This window comes from Diabrotica virgifera, chromosome 3, assembly GCF_917563875.1.
Source record: "Diabrotica virgifera virgifera chromosome 3, PGI_DIABVI_V3a".
NCBI classification, from domain to species: domain Eukaryota; kingdom Metazoa; phylum Arthropoda; class Insecta; order Coleoptera; family Chrysomelidae; genus Diabrotica; species Diabrotica virgifera.
Window position 1 is genome coordinate 222,356,438 of NC_065445.1, and position 24,750 is coordinate 222,381,187.

At 34.7% G+C, this 24,750-nt stretch overlaps 1 protein-coding gene across 1 annotated transcript in view; it reads left to right on the top strand.

The window, feature by feature from the left end:
* LOC114330004 (uncharacterized) overlaps nucleotides 1-24,750 on the top strand; it is a 48,108-nt gene that overhangs the window by 12,426 nt on the left and 10,932 nt on the right. Inside the window, exons 2-3 of the mRNA XM_028279296.2 lie at nucleotides 5,513-5,771; nucleotides 23,334-23,527. Of these exons, the coding sequence (XP_028135097.2) occupies nucleotides 5,513-5,771; nucleotides 23,334-23,527 (453 nt within the window). The remainder of the gene's footprint in view (nucleotides 1-5,512; nucleotides 5,772-23,333; nucleotides 23,528-24,750) is intronic.

Genomic DNA, 24,750 nt, shown 5'->3' on the forward strand with positions numbered 1-24,750 from the left:
GCAGAAAGTCATACTTTTCCGCACGCGACTGCAGTTTTCCGAACGACGAGAAGCGGGAGTTCGGAAAGCAGTCGAGTGCGGAAAAGAGACTTTCTGCAAGCGTTAGGAACAATATTTTTTCTACGAGTCTTTAAAAAATGACTAAATCTTAATCAATTAATTTAATTAATATGAAAATACATACACAAATTAATTCTTGACAAGGTTGTCTAAACCAAAGTTTCAGCATAATTGGTTAGCATGACGACGATCTTGGTTTCCATGACAACGATTCAAAACCACTTTTATTGTCTACTGATTTGACTTTCGAATATTATGTCAACATTATTTTATTTCATCAAATTCTCGCTGAAATTAATTTCATTAAAACATGAACATAACAAGATATATTTGAAATAAATTAGTAAATAATATCTAAATATTAGTTTATTGCATGTATTATAATTACTTTAAGGCCATATTCACATATCTAAATTAACACGCGTGCGGAAAAGTAAAACGCGGGCCGAAAAGTAAAACGCGTGCGGAAAAGTAACATGCGTGCGGAAAAGTAAAAATTTCTAAACTAAAATGCGTACGCGAAAGTAGACATTTTTGCACGCTCGTAGAAAAACAACTATTTAGGTTCTACTTACCCCCTACTTCAATGTTAATCTTGCGCCGTTGGTTGCTTTTACTTGGGGAGTGATCCTCACCCTTCTCGGGGGTGAACAAAGGCTCGTTTAAAATAAGTCCGGAAATGGATAAACTGACTAATTCCAAGAAACTTGCGTTCTATAGTTCTAAGTCAATACTTTTCGAGTTATTTGCGATTGAAAATGTTTATTTTTCGACAAAAAACCATGTCTTCTGGCCGTTTTTCGTAAATAACTCAAGAACTAGGTATTTTATGTAAAAAAGTATTTTCAGCAAAAATGTAGCATAGAAAAAAACGAAATAATTTGTGTATTCGTGAATAGACTCAGCAAAAGCAAAGTTATGGCTTATGAAAAATACGTTCTTATTCGTCAAATTCCAAATCGAATATTTCAACGTGAAATGACCAAAAAATGAACGGCCTTTTTTGGGGAAACTTGTTTAAAGGTTAAGACTTTTTAAAAGTATTTAAAAAATATTTTTTTTATAAAAGTTTTTAGCATCAAAAATAAGCGAGTTATGCTCAAAATAAGGCTGGCCCCTTTTTTTTGGTAAACAAAATCCTGAAAATCTCCCCCATTTAGTACCCCAAATAAAATTAATCATTACGGCTTTATAAACAATTTACTTTACTTGTGTATTTTTATATGATCTGTAAGTTTCACCGGTTTAAAGTGCTTATTTCTGAAAGGGTTATAGTTGAAAAGACTCGAACAAGTCACTAATCACGAGTGAATGCAAACTTTGAAAAGACATGTCTTTTGACCAATTTTTATTTTTTCTTCTTACACAAAAACAAAATGAAACTAGCATATTTATAAGAGAAAAACCTATATTTTTTTACTATTTGAGATTTTTTGTAGCACTAATACTTTTTAAGTTATTTTGAAAAAAGATCATTTTTCCAAAATTTGAAGAAAGCATTTTATTTACTAAGTTTTTCAAAAATAAGCACTTCGAACCGGTCAAACTTACAGATCGTATAATATAAACAATACACATACTTACATAATAAAGTAAATGTTAAAGTGGCAGCGATTAATTTTATTTAGGGTTCTAAGTAAGGGGAGATTTTCACGATTTTTTTACCACAAAAAGAAGCCAACTTTATTTTGAGCGTAACTCATTTGTGATTCTAGAAACTTTTCTGTAAAATGAAAATAAAGCATTAAATAAAGAGAGTTAAACATGTTTTTATGTTTTCCTCGAAAATTGCTTACGTTTTGGTTATTACGATTTGGAACTTGACGAATAAGAAAGTATTTTTCATGAGCTTCAACTGTGATTTTGCTTGGTTCATTGATTTTATAAATAAACCACTTTTTTGTTTTCATATATGCTACATTTTTGTTATACAGTGATGAGCGCGTTAATACCCGGCAAAATAGCACATAAGATGGAAAACGTATTAAGTTGTGAGATAAAAAGGAATGAAACTAGTCGAGCTGAGAAATTTAGCGATATTAACCTATAAGTTTACATTATATTGATTGTTTCCCACCTTTACACGTATCAGAGGAGTATGGTAACTAAAACTGTCGCTGTGAAAGTGGTAGTTGCCAAACTCGTGCAATACGTCTAAAGGTGGGAAACAATTAATATAATGTAAATTTTTAGGTTAATATAGCTAAATTTCCCAGCTCCACTAGTTTCATTTCTTTTTATCTCACAACTTAATATTATTTTAGCAATAAAATTATCTCACAACGGTTATTAGCGCACTCATCGCTGTATATACTAAGAATAGTTTTTTCGAAGTTATTTTCAAAAAACTGTATGAAAATGTGTTTTTTGTGTAGAAAAATAAACATTTTTAACCGCAAGTAACTCGAAAAGTAGGTATTGATTTAGTATAAGAATTTTATAGACCAAAAGTTGCTTAGAATTAGTTAATTTATACATTTCCAGCTTAATTTTACTCGTGTATTTTTTTCACCCTCGAGAAGGGGTGACTATCACCCCCAAGTAAATGCAACAAACGGCACAAGTTCAACTTTGAAGTAGAGGATAAGTAAAACCTAAATTCAAATTTTCATTCAACAGGGAACTTGCAAAATTTTTTTATTACACAAAAATGTTCAGTTTTGTTTAAAAACGAGATTTCCAAAATTTCACGCTTCAAAAACTCATAATACCTTTGAAGTACAAATTTAAAATCTCCTGTGATTAAAAATAGTTCAAACGACCCGTAACGTCACATAGTTGTACTTTATTTATGTTTATATTTATGGTTATCTTTAAGTATATTCTTCTTCTTCTTCTTTAGTTTATTGACCTCCACCTACTTGGGTATTTGGGCAGCTCATCGTCGCGAAATAAGGGAAAAATATTTATATTCTAATGACATATATCGTATGTCATTATATAGTCCTGTCGCCAGGGGTTACAACGGCTTCCTTTATCCAAATTGACTTACCCAAGTTTTTTATGTACTTTGACCCGTACAACACGGATTTTTTGGATAAGAGTTGATCCGGATGTCGATAAGATTGTTATAAACAAAGAACTTGAGGAACTACATAACAGCGATTTTTCGCAAAGCAAAACATTTTTTTGTATTTTTCGGTCATTCTAATCAAAAAATTTTCTTACAAGTTGTTTCGTAAGATACACAGTTTTCGAGATAAACGCGGTTGAACTTTAAAAAAATCGAAAAATTACAATTTTTTAACCCGAAAAACTTTTGATTTAAAAATAAAATAGCAATTCTGCTTACTGCATTTGAAAGCTCAAGTCAAATTATACCGGTTTTGATTATTTGCATTGCTAAAAATGAATTTTTCTATTGTTAAACAAAGCTATAAACATCTAGTTTTTCCCCGTGCCAAATGCATGCTACGTTGAAATACCGGGTGTCCACTTATATTTTCCCCCATTTTAACTGCCTATAACTTCTAAACGGCTCAAGATAGAAATATGCGGTTTTCGCTGGAATGTTTTATTTTAGTAAAAGTTTTGTCTGAATGGATTGAATTTTTTATATCGCTTTTAAATACGGAAATAAAAATGGCGGATTTGTGAAAAAAACGTTGTTGACTTTTTTTTAATGGAACATCCAGTATATTTTTTTGAAAATTGAAATAAAATTCATTCACCTATCCAACGATGTAAAGTTTTTCAAAATCGGTTGTCAAATCACTGAGTAATTAATTTTTAAAATGAGAGGTGCAACGTGGATATCACATACCTAAATAACATAACTTAAGCAAATTGATATTATGTTATGTGATTTCAACATTGCATCTCTCATTTTAAAAATTAATTGTTCAGTCATTTGACAACCGATTTTTAAAATAATTATATTGCTGGATAGGTAAATGACCGTTTTTTCAAGTTTTTAGGTAAATGAGCATTTTTTTTGCATCGCTTTTAAATAAAAAATGGCGGATTAAAAAAAACGTTGTTGACTTTTTTAATTAAAACACTCACTATATTTTTTCGTAACTTGAAAAACAAAACGGTCATTTACCTAACTAGCAATATAAATTTTTTTAAAATCTGTTGTCAAATGACTGAGCAATTAATTTTTAAATTGAGAGATGCAATGTGGAAATCACATAACACAATATCAATTTTTTTGCTTCGTTATGGTATTTACATAGGTATGTGATATCCACGTTGCACCTCTCATTTTAAAAATTAATTATTCAGTGATTTGACAACCGATTTTGAAAACCTTTAAATCGCTGGATAGGTGAATGATATTTCTTTCAATTTACAAAAAAATATACTGGGTGTTTCATTAAAAAAAAGTCAACAACGTTTTTTTCAAAAATCCGCCATTTTTATTTCGTATTTGAAAGCGATATAAAAAATTAAATCCTTCAGACAAAACTTTTACTAAAATAAAACATTTCAGCGAAAACCGCATATTTTTATCTTAAGCCGTTAGAAGATATAGGTATACGCAGTTAAAATGGGGGAAAATATAAGTGGACACCCGGTATAGCCTGTTTGTAGGTGCGCCTACTCGTTCGATTTTAAATGGAAGATGCATTGAAAACATCACTTAAGCACTATGTATTTATAGGTTTGTTTAACAATAAAAAATTAATTTTTAGCAACGCAAATAATTAAAACCGATAGAATTTAACTTGAGCTTTCAAATGCAGAATTGCTATTTTATTTTTTAAACAAAAGTTATACTCGAGTACAAAAGTTGCAATTTTTCGTTTTTTTTTTAAAGTTCAACCGCGTTGATCTCGAAAACTCGTGTTCTACGGGTGAAAATACATAAAACAACTTGGATAAGTCCATCTGAATAAAGGAGGCAGTTGTACCCCCCCTAGCGACAGGACTAATAATAAATATACCAGTTTGTTGAGATTGCAGTTTGATACAGTTTTTGAAGGAAAGAGGGTTTACTATGGAAAATAAAATAAAACACAATAACTGTTGGTTAGTGCCATTTTATAAAAGTACAAGTTTTCTATGTATTTAAAATAGTTCAAACGATCAAAACACTTGTGACGTCACATAGCTGTATTTTCTACTGACGTTTATAATGTCTAATTTAAAATTATATACCATTTTGTTTTCCGAAACACCGATATACCGAACAAATCGTCTTTAGGGGCCAAACGGAACACAAAAACAACTTTTTTATCTTTGATACATGTTTTAAATTACGTTCTGTTGTGGTTTATAACATTTTTTTCGAATTGAAAATTTTTTGCATGCTCCCTATTCGGACTTGACCCAGAAAGTTACACTCGAAAGCGGTCATTTACTGGGCTATTAATGTTTTTGTTCATTATTTGCCTCTACTCCTATATTTAAAAAGTCAAAATTAATCGAAATTTAACACTTAGTCAAAAATCTTACATTATTTGTATTTTTTTATATATTAAGAACCTACAATCTATTGATATTTTAGCCATGTAGTTACAAACCTGGATGCTATTTTTTAAACCTAACGTGCTCGCTATTGGACAAGATTGCTAAAAACACTGAAAAAGAGTACTATGCAACACCGGAAGATGCGCAAGATGCCCTTGAAAATGGCGACATTTGGGCTATATTTTACTTTCCGAGAAATTTTACAGATGGTTTAATGTCCAGAGTCATTCACCTAGCTCATGCTAGTGAGCAGCTTCTTCAGGAGAGCCAAATGCAGGTGTGGATTCGAGGAGACTGTAAGTATCTAACTAAAAGATCTAAAAGTTCTGCGGCTATTGATCAAAAATAAGTGGCTGATTTTTTGGTATAGGTTTCGTTTAATTGCAATTGTCCATATTTTAATTACAGGGTGTTACATTTTAAAAAACTACTTTTTATACCATCTGAACCGCTTATGCTAGCATAAACACACTTTCAGTCATTTCCCATGTATAATGTATATGCAAGTGTTATTTACAAATTTGTATTATGCACAGGGCCCCGTAACCGGGCGTGCAACGCGTGCGACGCACGAGGGAGCAGCCCGAAAAGGGCGCCAAACCGAAGGTTTGGCAAATAAGAAATATTTATTTTAACGAGATATCCATTTTTTTTTATACAATTTTAACTTTGCCTTTTTAACGAACATCGAACATTTGCGACGCACGAGGGAGCAGCCCGAAAAGGGCGCCAAACCGAAGGTTTGGCAAATAAGAAATATTTATTTTAACGAGATATTCATTTTTTTTATACAATTTTAACTTTGCCTTTTTAACGAACATTTGGAGAAATTTCAAAAATAAAAAAAATATTGTTTATTAATGAGAAAATAATTAAGATCTTATTTTATATTTGGTGTTAATAATTTACTACTACAACTGTAAACAGTGATCAGCGAGCCAATAACCGGCAAAATAGCACAAAAGATGGAAAACGTATTAAGTTGTGAGATAAAAGAAATGAAACTAATCGAGTTGGGAAATTTAGCGACATTAACGTATAAATTTACATTATATTGATTGTTTCCCACCTTTAGACGTATCGCACGAGTGTGGCAACTACCACTGTCATAGCGAGAGTTTTAGTTGCTCCTCTGATATGGGTAAAGGTGGCAAATAATAAATATAATGTAAATTTATTGGTTAATATCGCTAAATTTCCCAACTCGATTAGTTTCATTTCTTTTTATCTAACAACTTAATACACGTTTTCCATCTTTTGTGCTATTTTGCCGGTTATTAGCGCGCTCTTCACTGTATATTATTGTATTTTTTTTAAAGCGGTATAATATCGGAATACCTTTTTTGCAGTACTTATCCGTAAATCGTAAAAATTTGTTTAGGGGTCAAAACTTGTTGGGTAGTAATATTCTGTCCAGCTTTGAAACGTTCGTGGATTTTTGAAATTAAAATAAGTTCATAAAAATTTGGCATTGGGTTTTTTTGAGACGAAGGAATTCAAATTTTGAAAAATAAGTTTTAACGGTGGATACCTTGGGTTTTGGGTTAAATAGATTTTTTAAGAATTTAATAGAAACACCCAATTTGATAAATAATACATGCTATAAAAAGGCATAGATAGTAATATAAAAATAATATATATATATATTTATTTCTAAACTACCGTTTTTGAAATTCTGACAGCAAGTAGACATAAAGCAAGTGCTTTACTATTAAATATCTAAGCATTTAGATTTATTTATAGAGATCATTATGATTATTTGGTATCATGTTTATTCCATATTAATATTATAAGCAAAATGATACAATAATTGACATTAAAGTATGTCAAAACTATTTAAAGAATCTAGTTGATCATTTTAAAAATTACAGTCTCCCCCTTCTGTGGTTCCCGACGCTAACATACAATAGGCCAGGGTAAAAAGACAAAAATATACCCTGTTCGTGACACTCGAGCAGCCAGGGTACTGAAGCGTTTTTTCGACAAGTTATACTTATAGGAACAAATTGTAACTATTTCCTGCGTAGGATCTGGCGGCCATTATTATTTATAAACAATTAACTGTCAAAAAATGGCATTTTCTTTTTTTTTCAAAATCAATGGAAAACAGTGAAACTTATGATTTTTTTAGTACAAATATCTTTGAGATTATGGAAAAAGCTTTAAAATGACATATTACAAAGTTTGATATACTCATTTATTGTTAATATAATTGCGAAAAAAGATCGGAATTGCAAAATAAATTATTTTCGCAATAACTGCTGTAAAAATTAGTGTACAGGTTTGAAATTTTTGTCAAATGAGGGTTCTTTGGTGCTTAAGATGTGATAAAAATTTCAAAGCGATTCATTCAATTGTTTAAATTTTATTCGAATTGTTTATCTCAGTGAGCATTTTTTTGCACTAACATAAGTCAGAAAAAAATGACGTTAGAACCATTCCACAGGTCTCAAATGGAACAGCATGAACTATGTTTTCAACTTGGTTTAAAAAAATCGAATAAAAAATGCATTTATTAGTAATAAATAATTATGCAAAAGTATCGTAAATCTTTCCTTATAAACTTTTTGAATAACTTTTTCCAAAAAAATTAACTTTTTTACCCTGTTTTAAGTGCACAACTACCAAGTAATGTTATTTATATCATAATTGATAAAAAATTGTAATAAATATATATACTTTCTTATATAACAAAATAAAAAGTTTATAAGAAAGATTTACGATACTTTTGCATAATTATTTATTACTAATAAATGCATTTTTTATTCGGGTTTTTTAAACCAAGTTGAAAATATAGATCATGCTCTTTCATTTGACACCTGTGGAATGGTTCTAACGTCGTTTTTTTCTGACTTATGTTATTGTAAAAAAATTCTCCCTGGGATAAACAATTTGAATAAAATTTAAACAATTGAATGAATCGCTTTGAAATTTTTATCACATATTAAGCACCAAAGAACACTTATATGACAAAAATTTCAAAGCTGTTCACTAATTTTTACAATAGATATTGCGAAATTAATTTTTTTTGCAATTCCGAGCTTTTTTCGCAATTATATTAACAATAAATGACTATATCAAACTTTGTTATACGTCATTTTAAAGCTTTTTCCATAATCTCAAAGATATTTGTACTAAAAAAACCATAAGTTTCACTGTTTTCCATTGATTTGAAAAAAAGGGAAAAATGCCATTTTTTGACACTTAATTGTTTATAAATAAAAATGGCCGCCAGATCTTACGCAGGAAATAGTTACAATTTGCTCTTATAGGTATTATCTGTCGAAAAAACGCTTCAATACCCTGTCCGCTCGAGTGTCATGGAAAAAACCTTATTACCCTGGACTATAAGGTGCCTGCCTGCAAAACTAGCATAATGCCCCTTAGGTTTTTAAAATTAGTATGTATTTTGTATAACACCAGCAGCAAAAAGGTCATTTTGGCTCCCATTAAATAGGGGCGCCCGCCTGCAGTGCAGCATCACTTGCAGGCCCGTTATCGCCGGCCCTGTGTGGCTCAATGGTAATAGAGCCGTTCTTTGGATCAAAAGATTGTGAGTTGTGAATCCCAGCTGAGTATCAAATTTTTCTTTATTAAAAATTAGTTAATAGAAATAATTTCTATCCTTGTGGGATCGGTAAAGGGAGACGTTTGGATACAATTAGCGTCTCTTTGCAAAGACAATGAGATAGACTTTACTTTATAACAAGACATTTACTCAACACACACCCACTACACATTACATTATAATCTGAATGTGACATCAACTGTACCATGCCAATGGCCAAAAAAAATTACAGAGATGAAAATGTTGTTAAGGAATAATTGCCCAAGTGGGAAAATTGGCAGCTGATAAACAAGGTTTTCTTTCGTTAAATATCGTGAAACAAAAATATAAACCAAAATGTTTCGATTATGAACATAAAAACGAGATATTTCAAAATCCCCGCGTTTAAAATATTATTTTTTTTTAGAATAATTGATCAAATTCATTGAATAGTAGATTTGATAAGATGTCTTATTACGATAATGTTTTTGGGTTTTTCAGTGATATTTTTATATTAAGTGACCATGATATTTTAAAACATTGTCTTGCTCTTCAACAAAAGATAACTAAATCCAGTAAAGACGGATGCAAAAGTAAAGATTGGTGAAGCTGATTTATTTAGTGAGATAAAAGCTTTATAATTAGATACTTTAATTACCTAACTCATCAGATCCACTTATATTCATGAAGATCATCACTTATATCACTGTTTCATGAAGAATCCTCACTCTCACTTTACTGGTGTCTGTTGCTTCTGGTGAGCGATCATTTTCAAAATTAACGGTAATTAAAAAATGTTTGAGCTGTACTTTGGTACAGGAAAGATTATCTGGTTTGGTAATATTAACCATCGTGCAAGAGTTCGTCGATAAAATTGACTTTAAAGATATTATAAACGAGTTTGCTGCCGTCAAATTTAGAAAAACACCCATTTAATTCAATTTAGATTTAAGATATCGATTTCTAGATTTAAGGGCGTAGGCACAAAATTTGGCGCCGATGTGTTTCAAATGCATTCATTTTTTTCGAATCCTGAGAAGTCTAATATGTAAGAATTTTTGAAAAATTTAGACGCAAAATGGAAGATTGCATTTTTACCGAGGGCCGAAATTCCCTGAAAACTTCTATAATGTTTATTTTAATAAATTACAGGGGTGAAAACAAAAAGAAAATTTAGCGTAATTTTTTATTTCCAATATCTCATTCAAAAGAACTTTTTGGTCATTCTAAGGCGCTGCGGCCCTCGGTAATAATGTAATCTTTCATTCTTCGTTAAAATTTTTCAAAAATTCACACATATTAGTTTTCTCAGGATTCGAAAAAAAATGAATGCATTGGCCCGAAATTTTGCGCCTACGCCCTTAACTTACCTATATACATATTAAAGTTTTATTTGTTTTTCATTATCAGTAAATTTTTCATTATCAGTAAATTAGTTACCAAAAACAAAGAAAATTTGAGTTCTTGCAATTTCTGTTGTAAAAGGAGTAAAAAATAAAAAATTATACGATTTATTTCATAATTGGATATAGGTAGATTTAAAAGGCGCCAAAATATATCCAGCACGCGGGCGCCGCTCAGCCTTGCGGGGGCCCTGATGGGATCGTTAAAGGGATCGGTAAAGGGAGACATTTGGATACAATTAGCGTCTCTTTGCAAAGACAGTGAGATAGACTTTACTTTATAACAAGACATTTACTCAACACACACACTACACATTACATTATAATCTGAATGTGAAATCAACTGTACCATGCCAATGGCCAAAAAAAATTACAGAGATGAAAATGTTGTTAAGGAATAATTGCCCAAGTGGGAAAATTGGCAGCTGATAAACAAGGTTTTCCTTCGTTAAATATCGTGAAACGAAAATATAAACCAAAATGTTTCGATTATGAACATAAAAACGAAACATTTCAAAATCCCCGCGTTTAAAAAATTATTTTTTTTTTAGAATAATTGATCAAATTCATTGAATAGTAGATTGGATAAGATGTCTTATTACGATAATGTTTTTGGGTTTTTCAGTGATATTTTTATATTAAGTGACCATGATATTTTAAAACTTTGTCTTGCTCTTCAACAAAAGATAACTAAATCCAGTAAAGACGGATGCAAAAGTAAAGATTGGTGCAACTGATTTATTTAGTGAGATAAAAGCTTTATAATTAGATACTTTAATTACCTAACTCATCAGATCCACTTATATTCTTCAATATATATATTTGAAAATAATCTAACTTCATCTTTACCAAATATCACTGTTTCATGAAGAATCATCCTCACTCTCACTTTACTGGTGTCTGTTGCTTCTGGTGAGCGATCATTTTCAAAATTAACGGTAATTAAAAAATGTTTGAGCTGTACTTTGGTACAGGAAAGATTATCTGGTTTGGTAATATTAACCATCGTGCAAGAGCTCGTCGATAAAATTGACTTTAAAGATATTATAAACGAGTTTGCTGCCGTCAAATTTAGAAAAACACCCATTTAATTCAATTTAGATTTAAGATATCGATTTCTAGATTTAAGGGCGTAAGCACAAAATTTGGCGCCGATGTGTTTCAAATGCATTCATTTTTTTCGAATCCTGAGAAGTCTAATATGTAAGAATTTTTGAAAAATTTAGACGCAAAATGGAAGATTGCATTTTTACCGAGGGCCGAAATTCCCTGAAAACTTCTATAATGTTTATTTTAATAAATTACAGGGGTGAAAACAAAAAGAAAATTTAGCGTAATTTTTTATTTCCAATATCTCATTCAAAAGAACTTTTTGGTCATTCTAAGGCGCTGCGGCCCTCGGTAATAATGTAATCTTTCATTCTTCGTTAAAATTTTTCAAAAATTCACACATATTAGTTTTCTCAGGATTCGAAAAAAAAATGAATGCATTGGCCCGAAATTTTGCGCCTACGCCCTTAACTTACCTATATACATATTAAAGTTTTATTTGTTTTTCATTATCAGTAAATTTTTCATTATCAGTAAATTAGTTACCAAAAACAAAGAAAATTTGAGTTCTTGCAATTTCTGTTGTAAAAGGAGTAAAAAATAAAAAATTATACGATTTATTTCATAATTGGATATAGGTAGATTTAAAAGGCGCCAAAATATATCCAGCACGCGGGCGCCGCTCAGCCTTGCGGGGGCCCTGATGGGATCGTTAAAGGGATCGGTAAAGGGAGATATTTGGATACAATTAGCGTCTCTTTGCAAAGACAGTGAGATAGACTTTACTTTATAACAAGACATTTACTCAACACACACACTACACATTACATTATAATCTGAATGTGAAATCAACTGTACCATGCCAATGGCCAAAAAAAATTACAGAGATGAAAATGTTGTTAAGGAATAATTGCCCAAGTGGGAAAATTGGCAGCTGATAAACAAGGTTTTCCTTCGTTAAATATCGTGAAACGAAAATATAAACCAAAATGTTTCGATTATGAACATAAAAACGAAACATTTCAAAATCCCCGCGTTTAAAAAATTATTTTTTTTTTAGAATAATTGATCAAATTCATTGAATAGTAGATTGGATAAGATGTCTTATTACGATAATGTTTTTGGGTTTTTCAGTGATATTTTTATATTAAGTGACCATGATATTTTAAAACATTGTCTTGCTCTTCAACAAAAGATAACTAAATCCAGTAAAGACGGATGCAAAAGTAAAGATTGGTGCAACTGATTTATTTAGTGAGATAAAAGCTTTATAATTAGATACTTTAATTACCTAACTCATCAGATCCACTTATATTCTTCAATATATATATTTGAAAATAATCTAACTTCATCTTTACCAAATATCACTGTTTCATGAAGAATCATCCTCACTCTCACTTTACTGGTGTCTGTTGCTTCTGGTGAGCGATCATTTTCAAAATTAACGGTAATTAAAAAATGTTTGAGCTGTACTTTGGTACAGGAAAGATCCCGCCAAAGATGAATAATGTTAAGCAAATTATTAAATTATTAGTAATGCTTAAAACAACAAGAAATAATTATGTTCTTTATTTATTTTTCTTAAAATAGTGTGTTGCCACATGCCAACGCAAGTCACCTGTAGAACCAAAAAATAAGCACATGCTAGAAAATATGAATTGTTTTTAATAAGTTACAAAAGTATTAAATTAAAATCGTATGTGAAAATTAAAGTTGTAACTTCCACATACTCCAACCTTGCATTTAGTACACATTGTGCGCATGATGGATTTGCAGTTTTCAGCTGCACATCTCTTCTTTTTTCTATCAGCAGTGTTTGTTAAGAAATATCCTATATTGTCAAAACCCACGTCATCGGAAACTCAGCTAAACAATCTACTCGAGATACTTAAACTTTGGACGATCCCCTTGGTTTGCCGGATTCTGTACCCTTGACAAATATGTTTTTGTAATATCTCGCTTGAACTGAAGCTGCGTCATTCCAATTGTTCAATGCCAACTGATTTGCGCTGAACAGTCAATTAGCCAAGTAAAAAAGCACCACCACCATTTTTTCCACGGAGTCCAATACGAAATCTGGATATGTTTTGGTTTACAAAGATCAGTGCCTCCCATTGCGGAATTATCTTTCGCTATAACTTGAAGTTTGCCTATGTGCACGTTCTTTTCATCGGCCTGTTAATGGCGTTTTACTTCATTTACAGGTGAAACCCCATATGAGGTTGATGCGACGGTCACTATGCTGTTATCTGCCAACCTTTGGGTTCCACCTTCCACAACTCAAGTAGACCGTGGAAATGGTTTGCTTGCTGCTTCAATATCGCCACGAATCCAAATGACTTTTGTCGAATCAACTTTTAAATATTCTTCATTACCAACACTTTCAGAATCTATCTCCTCAAATGGACCATCTTTGCTCCCCATTTGCTCTTCTTCTGTGTCATTCTTGCTAGAAAGAACAACCTCGGTCTGTGTGCGAAGTTGATCTTTTACAAGTTATCGACCACCGTCCACCACCATCTTCCTCGCCTGAGTCTTCAGCTGTCAGCTCACCCTCTGGAGGCTCAATGCAGATTTCAACTACTTCTATGTCATCATCGTACGTAATTTGTAATGCCTCTCGAAGTGTTAAGCCTTTTCTAAAAAAAAAACAGTATCTTATAAAAGTCGGTAATAGCGTGTCCTAGAGTTACCGTATGGCAACACTCACATTTGGGATATAATATGACAAATAAAATCTAAAAGAATTGGTCTCATAATATTGCGTATTTTAAACACGTTATTTTGACTTCGTCGGTCTTGACGGTCCAGTTAGCTGAGGCTCAGTCGATCGACAAGTTTAGTGGATTTGCGATTTGCGGTCGCTGGTTCGAGCCCCAGCTAGGTCATGAAATTTATAAAAGGCCAACGCCGTAGTATAAAACTCAATAGAGTCTACGGCTTGGTCTGGAGTATACTGGCGTCTGATCGGCCTATGGAGGAGCGGTACGGGAAGGGATAAGGGCTTCCGGCTCGGTGATACTCCTCCATAGATCCCTACCGAAGGGCGTTGACGCCTAAGAACGGTGTATACACACATTTTGACTTCATATATACAGGGTGTAACGAAAATACAGGTCATAAATTTAATCACATATTTTGGAACCAAAAGCAGTTCGATTGAACCTAACTTACCTTAGTACAAATGTGCACCAAAAAAAAGTTACAGCCCTTTGAAGTTACAAAATGAAAATCGATTTTTTCCAATATATCGAAAACTATTAGATATTAAAAATGAATAACCATTTTCAATTTCGTTGCAAAACGAAAATACAGCCGAACCATATTCCAGTCCAATCAGAGAGTGCTGCAAGCACCTCTACCGGTTTCGAAACTTATTAGTCTCTCATCAGGAGGCACATATGCTGCTCTCCCTGATCCAACCAAAACAAACCCCAGCGTGCAGTCCCGAATTGCAACGAACGAAATGGCATAGATGCCCTAGCGGCAACTGCTAGCAAAAGACTAAGTTTTCACTCTAATGGCATATAACATATCCCACCAGAATGAAAACAATGGGAACCTTCTCTGGTTACACCTCCGAGGCTTCTACAATTTGCAAGCCATACGGATGCTGAGACTAAGGAAGATGAGGGAATTCTACAATTTACAATTCACGTCACATCTGCTCAGCGCGGTAAAGTTCCAACGAGACTGGTTCCCTTCATACTCCACACAGAGTAAATGTAAATCAAAAATGAATAACCATTTTCAATTTCGTTGCAAAACGAAAATACAGCCGAACCATATTCCAGTCCAATCAGAGAGTGCTGCAAGCACCTCTACCGGTTTCGAAACTTATTAGTCTCTCATCAGGAGGCACATATGCTGCTCTCCCTGATCCAACCAAAACAAACCCCAGCGTGCAGTCCCGAATTGCAACGAACGAAATGGCATAGATGCCCTAGCGGCAACTGCTAGCAAAAGACTAAGTTTTCACTCTAATGGCATATAACATATCCCACCAGAATGAAAACAATGGGAACCTTCTCTGGTTACACCTCCGAGGCTTCTACAATTTGCAAGCCATACGGATGCTGAGACTAAGGAAGATGAGGGAATTCTACAATTTACAATTCACGTCACATCTGCTCAGCGCGGTAAAGTTCCAACGAGACTGGTTCCCTTCATACTCCACACAGAGTAAATGTAAATCAAAAATGAATAACCATTTTCAATTTCGTTGCAAAACGAAAATACAGCCGAACCATATTCCAGTCCAATCAGAGAGTGCTGCAAGCACCTCTACCGGTTTCGAAACTTATTAGTCTCTCATCAGGAGGCACATATGCTGCTCTCCCTGATCCAACCAAAACAAACCCCAGCGTGCAGTCCCGAATTGCAACGAACGAAATGGCATAGATGCCCTAGCGGCAACTGCTAGCAAAAGACTAAGTTTTCACTCTAATGGCATATAACATATCCCACCAGAATGAAAACAATGGGAACCTTCTCTGGTTACACCTCCGAGGCTTCTACAATTTGCAAGCCATACGGATGCTGAGACTAAGGAAGATGAGGGAATTCTACAATTTACAATTCACGTCACATCTGCTCAGCGCGGTAAAGTTCCAACGAGACTGGTTCCCTTCATACTCCACACAGAGTAAATGTAAATCAAAAATGAATAACCATTTTCAATTTCGTTGCAAAACGAAAATACAGCCGAACCATATTCCAGTCCAATCAGAGAGTGCTGCAAGCACCTCTACCGGTTTCGAAACTTATTAGTCTCTCATCAGGAGGCACATATGCTGCTCTCCCTGATCCAACCAAAACAAACCCCAGCGTGCAGTCCCGAATTGCAACGAACGAAATGGCATAGATGCCCTAGCGGCAACTGCTAGCAAAAGACTAAGTTTTCACTCTAATGGCATATAACATATCCCACCAGAATGAAAACAATGGGAACCTTCTCTGGTTACACCTCCGAGGCTTCTACAATTTGCAAGCCATACGGATGCTGAGACTAAGGAAGATGAGGGAATTCTACAATTTACAATTCACGTCACATCTGCTCAGCGCGGTAAAGTTCCAACGAGACTGGTTCCCTTCATACTCCACACAGAGTAAATGTAAATCAAAAATGAATAACCATTTTCAATTTCGTTGCAAAACGAAAATACAGCCGAACCATATTCCAGTCCAATCAGAGAGTGCTGCAAGCACCTCTACCGGTTTCGAAACTTATTAGTCTCTCATCAGGAGGCACATATGCTGCTCTCCCTGATCCAACCAAAACAAACCCCAGCGTGCAGTCCCGAATTGCAACGAACGAAATGGCATAGATGCCCTAGCGGCAACTGCTAGCAAAAGACTAAGTTTTCACTCTAATGGCATATAACATATCCCACCAGAATGAAAACAATGGGAACCTTCTCTGGTTACACCTCCGAGGCTTCTACAATTTGCAAGCCATACGGATGCTGAGACTAAGGAAGATGAGGGAATTCTACAATTTACAATTCACGTCACATCTGCTCAGCGCGGTAAAGTTCCAACGAGACTGGTTCCCTTCATACTCCACACAGAGTAAATGTAAATCAAAAATGAATAACCATTTTCAATTTCGTTGCAAAACGAAAATACAGCCGAACCATATTCCAGTCCAATCAGAGAGTGCTGCAAGCACCTCTACCGGTTTCGAAACTTATTAGTCTCTCATCAGGAGGCACATATGCTGCTCTCCCTGATCCAACCAAAACAAACCCCAGCGTGCAGTCCCGAATTGCAACGAACGAAATGGCATAGATGCCCTAGCGGCAACTGCTAGCAAAAGACTAAGTTTTCACTCTAATGGCATATAACATATCCCACCAGAATGAAAACAATGGGAACCTTCTCTGGTTACACCTCCGAGGCTTCTACAATTTGCAAGCCATACGGATGCTGAGACTAAGGAAGATGAGGGAATTCTACAATTTACAATTCACGTCACATCTGCTCAGCGCGGTAAAGTTCCAACGAGACTGGTTCCCTTCATACTCCACACAGAGTAAATGTAAATCAAAAATGAATAACCATTTTCAATTTCGTTGCAAAACGAAAATACAGCCGAACCATATTCCAGTCCAATCAGAGAGTGCTGCAAGCACCTCTACCGGTTTCGAAACTTATTAGTCTCTCATCAGGAGGCACATATGCTGCTCTCCCTGATCCAACCAAAACAAACCCCAGCGTGCAGTCCCGAATTGCAACGAACGAAATGGCATAGATGCCCTAGCGGCAACTGCTAGCAAAAGACTAAGTTTTCACTCTAATGGCATATAACATATCCCACCAGAATGAAAACAATGGGAACCTTCTCTGGTTACACCTCCGAGGCTTCTACAATTTGCAAGCCATACGGATGCTGAGACTAAGGAAGATGAGGGAATTCTACAATTTACAATTCACGTCACATCTGCTCAGCGCGGTAAAGTTCCAACGAGACTGGTTCCCTTCATACTCCACACAGAGTAAATGTAAATCAAAAATGAATAACCATTTTCAATTTCGTTGCAAAACGAAAATACAGCCGAACCATATTCCAGTCCAATCAGAGAGTGCTGCAAGCACCTCTACCGGTTTCGAAACTTATTAGTCTCTCATCAGGAGGCACATATGCTGCTCTCCCTGATCCAACCAAAACAAACCCCAGCGTGCAGTCCCGAATTGCAACGAACGAAATGGCATAGATGCCCTAGCGGCAACTGCTAGCAAAAGACTAAGTTTTCACTCTAATGGCATATAACATATCCCACCAGAATGAAAACAATGGGAACCTTCTCTGGTTACACCTCCGAGGCTTCTACAATTTGCAAGCCATACGGATGCTGAGACTAAGGAAGATGAGGGAATTCTACAATTTACAATTCACGTCACATCTGCTCAGCGCGGTAAAGTTCCAACGAGACTGGTTCCCTTCATACTCCACACAGAGTAAATGTAAATCAAAAATGAATAACCATTTTCAATTTCGTTGCAAAACGAAAATACAGCCGAACCATATTCCAGTCCAATCAGAGAGTGCTGCAAGCACCTCTACCGGTTTCGAAACTTATTAGTCTCTCATCAGGAGGCACATATGCTGCTCTCCCTGATCCAACCAAAACAAACCCCAGCGTGCAGTCCCGAATTGCAACGAACGAAATGGCATAGATGCCCTAGCGGCAACTGCTAGCAAAAGACTAAGTTTTCACTCTAATGGCATATAACATATCCCACCAGAATGAAAACAATGGGAACCTTCTCTGGTTACACCTCCGAGGCTTCTACAATTTGCAAGCCATACGGATGCTGAGACTAAGGAAGATGAGGGAATTCTACAATTTACAATTCACGTCACATCTGCTCAGCGCGGTAAAGTTCCAACGAGACTGGTTCCCTTCATACTCCACACAGAGTAAATGTAAATCAAAAATGAATAACCATTTTCAATTTCTATTTTCTGTATTTTCTGTATTTTCGTTTTGCAACGAAATTGAAAATGGTTATTCATTTTTGATTTACATTTACTCTGTGTGGAGTATGAAGGGAACCAGTCTCGTTGGAACTTTACCGCGCTGAGCAGATGTGACGTGAATTGTAAATTGTAGAATTCCCTCATCTTCCTTAGTCTCAGCATCCGTATGGCTTGCAAATTGTAGAAGCCTCGGAGGTGTAACCAGAGAAGGTTCCCATTGTTTTCATTCTGGTGGGATATGTTATATGCCATTAGAGTGAAAACTTAGTCTTTTGCTAGCAGTTGCCGCTAGGGCATCTATGCCATTTCGTTCGTTGCAATTCGGGACTGCACGCTGGGGTTTGTTTTGGTTGGATCAGGGAGAGCAGCATATGTGCCTCCTGATGAGAGACTAATAAGTTTCGAAACCGGTAGAGGTGCTTGCAGCACTCTCTGATTGGACTGGAATATGGTTCGGCTGTATTTTCGTTTTGCAACGAAATTGAAAATGGTTATTCATTTTTGATTTACATTTACTCTGTGTGGAGTATGAAGGGAACCAGTCTCGTTGGAACTTTACCGCGCTGAGCAGATGTGACGTGAATTGTAAATTGTAGAATTCCCTCATCTTCCTTAGTCTCAGCATCCGTATGGCTTGCAAATTGTAGAAGCCTCGGAGGTGTAACCAGAGAAGGTTCCCATTGTTTTCATTCTGGTGGGATATGTTATATGCCATTAGAGTGAAAACTTAGTCTTTTGCTAGCAGTTGCCGCTAGGGCATCTATGCCATTTCGTTCGTTGCAATTCGGGACTGCACGCTGGGGTTTGTTTTGGTTGGATCAGGGAGAGCAGCATATGTGCCTCCTGATGAGAGACTAATAAGTTTCGAAACCGGTAGAGGTGCTTGCAGCACTCTCTGATTGGACTGGAATATGGTTCGGCTGTATTTTCGTTTTGCAACGAAATTGAAAATGGTTATTCATTTTTGATTTACATTTACTCTGTGTGGAGTATGAAGGGAACCAGTCTCGTTGGAACTTTACCGCGCTGAGCAGATGTGACGTGAATTGTAAATTGTAGAATTCCCTCATCTTCCTTAGTCTCAGCATCCGTATGGCTTGCAAATTGTAGAAGCCTCGGAGGTGTAACCAGAGAAGGTTCCCATTGTTTTCATTCTGGTGGGATATGTTATATGCCATTAGAGTGAAAACTTAGTCTTTTGCTAGCAGTTGCCGCTAGGGCATCTATGCCATTTCGTTCGTTGCAATTCGGGACTGCACGCTGGGGTTTGTTTTGGTTGGATCAGGGAGAGCAGCATATGTGCCTCCTGATGAGAGACTAATAAGTTTCGAAACCGGTAGAGGTGCTTGCAGCACTCTCTGATTGGACTGGAATATGGTTCGGCTGTATTTTCGTTTTGCAACGAAATTGAAAATGGTTATTCATTTTTGATTTACATTTACTCTGTGTGGAGTATGAAGGGAACCAGTCTCGTTGGAACTTTACCGCGCTGAGCAGATGTGACGTGAATTGTAAATTGTAGAATTCCCTCATCTTCCTTAGTCTCAGCATCCGTATGGCTTGCAAATTGTAGAAGCCTCGGAGGTGTAACCAGAGAAGGTTCCCATTGTTTTCATTCTGGTGGGATATGTTATATGCCATTAGAGTGAAAACTTAGTCTTTTGCTAGCAGTTGCCGCTAGGGCATCTATGCCATTTCGTTCGTTGCAATTCGGGACTGCACGCTGGGGTTTGTTTTGGTTGGATCAGGGAGAGCAGCATATGTGCCTCCTGATGAGAGACTAATAAGTTTCGAAACCGGTAGAGGTGCTTGCAGCACTCTCTGATTGGACTGGAATATGGTTCGGCTGTATTTTCGTTTTGCAACGAAATTGAAAATGGTTATTCATTTTTGATTTACATTTACTCTGTGTGGAGTATGAAGGGAACCAGTCTCGTTGGAACTTTACCGCGCTGAGCAGATGTGACGTGAATTGTAAATTGTAGAATTCCCTCATCTTCCTTAGTCTCAGCATCCGTATGGCTTGCAAATTGTAGAAGCCTCGGAGGTGTAACCAGAGAAGGTTCCCATTGTTTTCATTCTGGTGGGATATGTTATATGCCATTAGAGTGAAAACTTAGTCTTTTACTATTAGATATTCTTTATTGGAAATAGACATGTGGCATTCTTATGGCAGCAGTATCTTAAGAAAAAATTATAGTGAAATTTACACACCCCATAAAAAATTTATGGGGGTTTTGTTCCTTTAAACCCCCCCAAACTTTTGTCTACGTTCCAATTTAATTTTTATTGTAGTACCATTAGTTAACCACAATGATTTAAAAACTTTTTTGCCTCTTAGTACTTTTTCGAAAAGTCAGTTTTTATCAAGATATTTTGAATATTTTTCAAATCCACCACATTATTTGTATATGGTAAAGTACGATTATGGATACTTGGTAATAATATGAAAATTTATTTATGATTTACATTTTTAAGTATATTTTGAACCATATTAAAAAAGAAGCCACACCTTGATAAAAGGTGCCTTCTCGAAAAAATAAAAAGAATCAAAAAAGTTTTAAAAACACCGTGTTTAACTAATGGTATCGCAGTAATACTTTAATTGGAACGTACACAACCATTTGGGGGTTTAAAGGAACAAAACCCCCATAAAATCTTTATGTAAACATATTAAAAAAGAAGCCACAACTCGATAAAAACTGCCTTATCGAAAAAATACTAGGAGCCAAAAAAGTTTTAAAAATATTGAATTTAACTAATGGTACCACAAAAATAATTTAATTGACATGTACACAAAAGTTAGGGAGGTTTAAGGGAACAAAACCCCCATAAAATGTTTATGGAGTGCACAAATTTCACTCTAATTTTTCTTTAAAATATTCCTGCTATAAGAATGCGATATGTCCATTTTCAATAAAAAATCTCCAATAGTTTTCGATATATTCGAAAAAATCGATTTTCATTTTGTAACTTCAAAGGGCTTCATTTGTACTAAGGTAAGTTAGGTTCAATCGAACTATTTTTGATCCCAGAATATGTGATTTCATTTATGACCTGTATTTTTGTTATACCCTGTATTTTATTAATATCAAACACGTATACGAATTTTTAGTATTATTATTTTACTTACGCAAATCTGACGTCCAGTCTGAAGTAACACTTTCACAAACGCTCTCACAAACAACTGATTTGACAAACTAATTATACTAATTATCGTTTTAGCGACACCCTAAATTAGACAACCAATCTAACAACAATAACATACTAATTAAATGCACCATCTCTGTTTTTTGGCCTCTTTTCAGCAACTTTTCGTGTAAAAATTTCAACCCTCGTTTTATTTTTTTTCCTCCGGGGATTGCACTAAGAAATCGCTTTTGGTGTCCAAGCATGGGTAATAAGAACGTGCATAAAATGATATATGCAGCATTTTAATAAAGGGCATGGTGTGTGAAGGATTCCAAGAAAATCACTTTCTTTATTAATTCTTCTTTTTTTGGAGTGGTTTTTCCGGAAAATGAGGGTGCATTATACAAATTTGTAAATAACACCAGTACATGAGTAATCGCTGAAAGTTTTTTTACTCTAGCATAGGCGGTTAAGATGGCATAAAAAGGGATTTTTTAAAATGTAATTAAAAAATGGGCAATTTTGAAACATATACCAAAAAATCAGAAACTTATTTGTAATTAATTGCCGCAGGGTTTCTTCTTGATTACCGTTACAGTTAGGAAAAAATAATTTTTTTTAAAAACATCTCTTTTAAAAATTTGTCACCTTTGGGGCGCCACCACCGCTAACGGTGGGTGATAGACATATGCTTTTGAGAAATAAATAGTAAGAAATATAGTCCTATTCATATTTCTATTTAGGAAATTTCTTGCAAAACGTATAGGAAGGGCTACGTTAGGCAAAAACCACAAACTACCCCCTTTAAAGGGATGAAAAGTGGGGTTCCGGGGCGAAATTTTTTAAGAAAAAGTTAGTCTCATAATAAGCACCCCTTGTATACCAGAAAAAAAATAAAACCGGACTTGTGTCCAGTTTGCGAGGTTCAACCTCTGTTTCCTACACCAGTGGTTCCCAACCTTTTATGTCTGGCGACCCACCTTCTGATGTTTTTTCATATTCGCGACCCATCCCTCACCCATGATGTATATATGTACGTTATTCAGCTACTGTAAGAGTTACGCCGCGACCCACCGGTTGGAAAACGCTGTCCTACACTATAAGGTAACAGGAAAAAATAAGAAGTTGAAAAAAGACCAACCAACCAACTTTTTACCAACTTTTAAAACCAACTTTTGTGTTTCATTGTGATCCGCCCTCCCCTATTTAAGAGTTTTTATTAAATATTTTTATTTTTTTACAGATTCAAACGATTTGGAAGATTTTCAGCAAAGTTTTAAAATATTCACAATGAAGTTAATTAGAAAATGTGGATCACCTAATATTAATTTACAAAATTTGGGTCTTTTAGTTTCATATAAACAGGTTATCAACCCCAAATTAAGCAAACTGGCTATTATTAATGAGGACCAAATTTTTGTGAATAAAACATATCAGGTAAATATGTTTTTGATTATAGTAGGGCAGAAAAGTATGCTAAATTTGCAGTTATTCGAGCGTTATGGGGACCTATTGGGCTGTGAAAGATAGGTCCCAAAACCAAAAAACGTTAAGTTTTCCACAAAGTGGGGGACTTTCCATTTTTTAATTTAATTTTCTAGTTCCAAGAATCGTTTTTTCCGATTATAGCGCCAGCTATTCATAATTCGAAAAAACGTCTCGAATAAAAGTTACTTATTTTTACGTAAGGACTCCAAATCTGCAATAAAAAATGGGGGCTCCTATTTAAGACTTTAAAGTAACCCCCACCTCACCTCCGTGTGGGGCCGTATTTGGTATCATTCAATAGATTTTTCAAAAATATCAAATACGTGTATTTTTCAGTTTTTCGATCTGATGTTCATTTCGCGTTTTTTTTGGGAAACTTTGTGACTCGCCCATTTCCTTACTCGCTCAAATCGTTAGATTTTTTAAATACATTGTTTTGCATGTATGTACTTAGCTTACATTATCTTAATCTGACGATTTCGAGTTTATCTAAGGATAGATTTTTTTCTGACGCCCCTTAGCGAATTCCCCTATATTAAGAGCCAATATATGGTAGATATACATTTTCAGGGTACAAGGTTTCTTCCCATGTCATAATCTGACGCGCTCGAGTAACTGCAAAAATCCCTGCTTGGGCTCCCCACCATTACAAATATGACATTTTTAAAAAGATATTCTTAATAAATCAGTAGAAACCAGTATAACTAAGAGTTAAGAAAACAAAATAATATTAGCTGATACAGCTAATAAATATTTAAAAAAAAAATTAAACGCAGAATGTAAGATTCCGTTATTACCGAGGGCCGAAAGTCCCTTAGAATAAATAAGAAATTTCTTTTGAATAAAATATTTGCAATTAAAAATCACACTAAATTTTCTCTTTTATTTTCACACCTGTAACTTATTGAAATGAACATTATAGAAGTTTTCAGGGACTTTCGGCCCTCAGTAAAAATATAATCTTCCATTCTTCGTTTAAATTTTTTGTTTAAAACACATTGAACATTTTGACAGGCGACATTCTGCGCCTACGCAAAGCAATAAACTCTTTCTTTTTAAATTCTCTCCTTATCTGGAAAAAAGTCATTGGATAGATAAAACGATTCATTGAATTAATAATTCTATTCAATATTTTTTAATGAATAGAATTACATTGTATTAATGAATATGGT